The 4,772-nt window shown below is 48.6% G+C and overlaps 1 protein-coding gene across 1 annotated transcript in view; it reads left to right on the top strand.

The window, feature by feature from the left end:
* KIF3A (kinesin family member 3A) overlaps nucleotides 1–4,772 on the top strand; it is a 25,965-nt gene that overhangs the window by 3,439 nt on the left and 17,754 nt on the right. Inside the window, exons 3-7 of the mRNA XM_010001239.1 lie at nucleotides 1,209–1,353; nucleotides 1,558–1,642; nucleotides 2,086–2,191; nucleotides 2,925–3,064; nucleotides 3,912–4,109. Coding sequence (XP_009999541.1) covers nucleotides 1,209–1,353; nucleotides 1,558–1,642; nucleotides 2,086–2,191; nucleotides 2,925–3,064; nucleotides 3,912–4,109 — 674 coding nt within the window. The remainder of the gene's footprint in view (nucleotides 1–1,208; nucleotides 1,354–1,557; nucleotides 1,643–2,085; nucleotides 2,192–2,924; nucleotides 3,065–3,911; nucleotides 4,110–4,772) is intronic.

The raw sequence follows: 4,772 nt of genomic DNA, 5'->3' as shown, positions 1-4,772 counted from the left end.
CTGCTGATCTTATTTAAGGGCATTTCCCCTTCTGAGGGCTATAGCCCTATGTTGTTCCTGGCTTAGCCTCCAACTTAGAAGTAGCCTGAAGATGCTTGCTGTTCTCAGTGGTTGTACCCACTATGGTTGTTAAGAGTGGGAGATCAGTGGTGAACAAAAATCAGGTCAGTTATGTGTATGTTTTTATTCTGGATGTGTATGTTTTGATTCTGTTTCCAAAACATATGCACTGCATCTCATCATCAGGCCTCTCGGTGGCTCTTCACGATGCAGTGTCAGTACCAGGCAGCTGCTGTGCTCCTGCAGTACCTAGGTATGCACCCAGGCTTGTGCCTGCAGCTACTGCATTTCTTCCAAACTGCTGTTTTAAACTGACTAGTGAGGCATCTGCCCCACCCCACGGATAATCTGCTGCTTCCTACAGCTTGTGAGGAGTATTTGTGTGTGTGCCAGTTATGCATGTCAGTGTATGGTGCAGAGGGAAGCAGGTGCTGGGAAGCAAGTGACTGCTTTCCCTGCCTGTGCTGCAAACAGCAACAGCTCCCACAGCTTTTAAAGGTTTGTAAAATGCCTGATAAGCTCTTGTGCTAACACACCCAGGGGTTCAGCTGATGAAAATTCAACTTTTCCAAACTGTTAAGTGGATTGACAATGAAAAATGGAATTTCCAGCAGTGCTAGGCTAAACTTAAGAACCAGTATATTTCTGGAGTACCAGAGTTCTCGGATCTCAGTAATTTTCTGGGTTCTTCCTGTGCAGTCAGATTATCTAGTCCAAATTGTAGCTGCTTCTGCAGGTTCAGAGCTGGGCTTTTGTTGTGGCCTGTCTAGTAGAAGCCTCACACTGTTCTGTGGCTTGGAGCACTCACAATAGTTGGTTTTGCAGTTGGTATATAATGAGCTTCTTCTAACTCACCGTGTTATTGATTGAGCTTGCTTTAATTATTTGTGTGAGACTTAAGTGTGCTAGTGCTCCAAAAGTTAATCACTCTGCACAGTTAAAGCAAGCTGACTTTTCCTTAGAGATTTGCAGGCTGGATAAAACAGTGGCTCAGCCCTGCTCATGGTGGTTGTCCAGCTCTTGGAGTGGGTAGAAAACACAACTCCATAAAAACAGAGGTATTTAGTGCTATCAGGCTGAGAAGGGATGAAGTAAAACTGCAGTTGGCAACTTCTTAGAGTTTGTTCATGTATCTGTTTGTCCTTTAGGTACTATTTTTGCATATGGGCAGACTGGAACAGGCAAAACTTTCACCATGGAAGGGGTCCGAGCCATTCCTGAGCTTAGAGGCATCATTCCCAATTCCTTTGCCCATATATTTGGTCACATTGCCAAGGCAGAGGGGGATACAAGGTAAACAGCTTCTCTTCTCTCTTCTCTGTGTTCGTCTGAAACAGTCCCTCTGGTTCTAGCTGAAGGACTCTGGCTTGAGCAGTTCTTGGTGAGGTAGCAGGATTGTGTTGTTATGTCACTGCATTTTCTTTGCACTCTCTGATTGTGTGTGTTGAACTTCAACAAATCTCTTGCTCAGTGAGCTGCCCAACTGTTTGCCCCCAGGTTTTTAGTTCGTGTGTCTTACCTGGAAATTTACAATGAGGAAGTGCGGGACCTGCTAGGAAAGGACCAGACCCAGAGATTAGAGGTGAGACTGCCCTTCTCAGTGGGAGGTTTATTTTGAATCGCTGAGCAGTGTTGTATTTCAAAGACCAGAGAAGCACTTAGAGGGAAGTGGGAGGTTGGGCTTCTCAGCACATGTGCTGTTTCCTTGAGATGCAGTAGCTGGAGGTGACTGCTGACAGCTTGGAACTTTTTCCACTTGGTTGGTGGCTGTTCCAGCTGGGTCAGTTCTGAGCCTGCTGTTCTTCCCCTAGGCCCCTCAGGAATTGGAGGCTGAGGTTTGAAGTTGGTGTTTGCCACCAGGGGAATCCAGTAGAACATTGTCCTGCATGAGTTTTGGTTCTTTAGCTCCTCTGCTCCGGAGTGTTGGAGCCAGAACTGGAAGGAGTGAATCACTGTTACAGTACCCCTGGAATTTGCTATCAAGAGCCTCCTAAGGATGCTCCAGCTCAACTGTTTCTCTCTTAGGTTAAAGAGAGACCTGATGTGGGAGTTTATATCAAAGACCTTTCAGCTTATGTCGTAAACAATGCAGATGACATGGACAGAATCATGACTCTGGGCCACAAGAACCGTACGTAGCCTTGCTCTGGGTGGGTTTATAGCTCAGAGCGGAGGTCTGGCCATGAGATCCTGGTCCTGGTGCTGGAAGGCTTGTTCAGCTGAGCAGAACAAAAAGGGTGCCTTCTCCCAAACACTTCTTGTGTAGGGGCTTGTGGAGAAAACTGCTTCCCGTGTTTGCCAGGGCCAGTGGGGGAACCAGTGAAGGGGAGGATGCAGTGAGGGCAGTCAGACCTGTCAGGACTGCTGGTGTGTGTCTTGGTCCTTTCCCCTCTGCAGTTCTGACTGGGATGAACAACAACGAGCCCTGTGCTGTGTGGGGGAGGTGGTTTATGCATTCTGGAAGTTTAAAGCTCAGGTCCTTTTGTGACTTACAGTTCTGACTACTGTTGCTCTTGGCAGAGGTTGCTGTGTTGTTATTTCTCAAAATACAGCTGTTGTCAGGGTTCAGCTGTGCCTTAGGCTACTGGTCTGTGTAGCTTTAAAGAAACAGATGAGGGCTACAGCTGCTCTTGGGGTGGGAGTCTGAGGTTGACATTAACATTTCTAGTCCACACTGGACATGTGCTGCAACTGCAGTGCCCAAGAATGCAGTTTACTGCTGAGTCTGAGCATCCCTCTTCCATCTTCTGAAAAAGAGGGTTAGGTGAGGAGTTTGGGATAAGTCTCCTTTGAGAGTGGGAAAAGTGTTAGAGGAGCATGTGGTTCCTTCTGAAGATGACATTGCTCTTTCTCCCTGTGGAAAGGTTCTGTGGGTGCCACCAACATGAACGAGCACAGCTCCCGCTCACACGCCATCTTCACCATCACTATCGAGTGCAGTGAGAAGGGGGTGGATGGGAACATGCACGTGCGCATGGGCAAGCTGCACCTCGTGGACCTTGCTGTAAGTAGGACCAGCTGGGTCTGCTGGGAGGTATGGGGGCATCACTGCTCACCTGTGTGCTGAAGGCACAGCAAAGGGCAAGTCCCCTGAGGCCTGGCTTCTGTTTGCTGCAGGACTTGTGTGAAGTGTTCACTGAGCCTTTTATCAGAGGTATCTGGAGCCTGTCCCAGTCGAAGGGCCCCTCTTCTTCATTTAAATTAGTCACTGAATGGATAAATGACATTGGAAAGAGCTCTCTGAACAGCAGAACTGGGTCTTTGCAAGAGCTTGTTGTTTGGTGTTTTCTGGAGTGTTGTGACCATGCAATTCATCACTTGAAAGTTCCTTCATTCTGTCACTTTGAGCTAATGTCATCGTGCTGGTAAAATGCATCTTAAACCCAGACTTTACACAGGAGTATCTTTCCTTGGGGAAGTTGCAGGAAAGGGGAGACCAAAGGCATTCAGTGTCTGCATGTTAACTTTATTCATGTGATGTATGCTGTGAAACTTTAAAATAATTGCAGTAATTTCTCTCAGGATCTGATGGTGATGGTGTTCAGCAGCTCTGTCTGGGGCACCTTGTAGCTGCTGTCTTCTCATGACATTTCTGTTCATGAGGACAAACTCTCCATTTTCCCAGCTGCATGACTCTGAGCAATCCAGAATTTGCTAGTGCTGAGAGCTTCAGTTAAGATCTCTGACTTATCTCTAACAATGTCAGCAGCACTTGGCCAGGTTCTCTAATAACAGATGAGGTGGTTGGTGACATGGCTGCCAGCAGGACTTGAGGTGCAGCTCATCCTCTTGGGAGGAAGGAGATGTATTTGAGGATCTATTCAAACTCCTGCTTCCTGATCCCTTTCCAGGGCTCTGAAAGACAGGCAAAGACTGGAGCCACAGGGCAGCGACTGAAGGAAGCTACCAAGATCAACCTGTCTCTTTCTACCCTGGGGAATGTGATCTCTGCCCTGGTGGATGGCAAGAGCACCCACGTGCCCTACCGCAACTCCAAGCTCACTCGGCTCCTCCAGGATTCCCTGGGGGGCAACTCCAAGACCATGATGGTAAGCTGGGATGTCCTTTCCAGGGCCAGTGATCACACTGTGGTTTTACAGGGATCCTGTAGTGACTTTGCTGTGAGAACAGCCTGGCATTCGCCGCTGCTTCAGAGCTGGTGGCAGCTCAGAGCTTTTTTGTGTTTGTTTTTCTGTATTTTCTCTTTGCCTCTGTACAGAGGAGGTTCTAAACACAGTGTGAATGGACATGAGTGCATAAGATTAAAGAGAAGCTGTGCTGGGGTAGACAAAAGCAGGGGAGAGTAGTAGTGCGAGAGCAGCAGAGCTGGGGATGGGTCATGGAATCATAGAATGGTTTGGGTTAGAAGGGGCCTTCAAGATCACCCAGTCCCCCCCCCTGCCATGGGCAGGGACACCTCCCACCAGCCCAGGCTGCTCCAAGCCCCATCCAACCTGCCCTTCAACACTGCCAGGGATGGGGCAGCCACAGCTTCTCTGGGCAACGTGGGCCAGGCTCTCACCACCCTGACAATAAATTATTTATTTCTAACATCTCACCTAAATCTCCCCACTTCTAGCTTTAATCCATTCCCCCTTGTCCTCTCATTCCCTGCTCTTGTCCCAAGCCCCTCCCCAGCTTTCCTGTAGCCCCTTCAGGCTACAGGTGCTCTAAGGTCTCCCTGGAGCCTTTTCTCCAGGCTGAACACCCCA

The sequence above is a fragment of the Chaetura pelagica genome, unplaced genomic scaffold (assembly GCF_000747805.2).
Source record: "Chaetura pelagica isolate M959 unplaced genomic scaffold, ChaPel_1.0 scaffold177, whole genome shotgun sequence".
Taxonomy (NCBI): domain Eukaryota; kingdom Metazoa; phylum Chordata; class Aves; order Apodiformes; family Apodidae; genus Chaetura; species Chaetura pelagica.
Note: the sequence above shows the minus strand (reverse complement) of the source record. Positions and strands in the feature narration are given on the sequence as shown.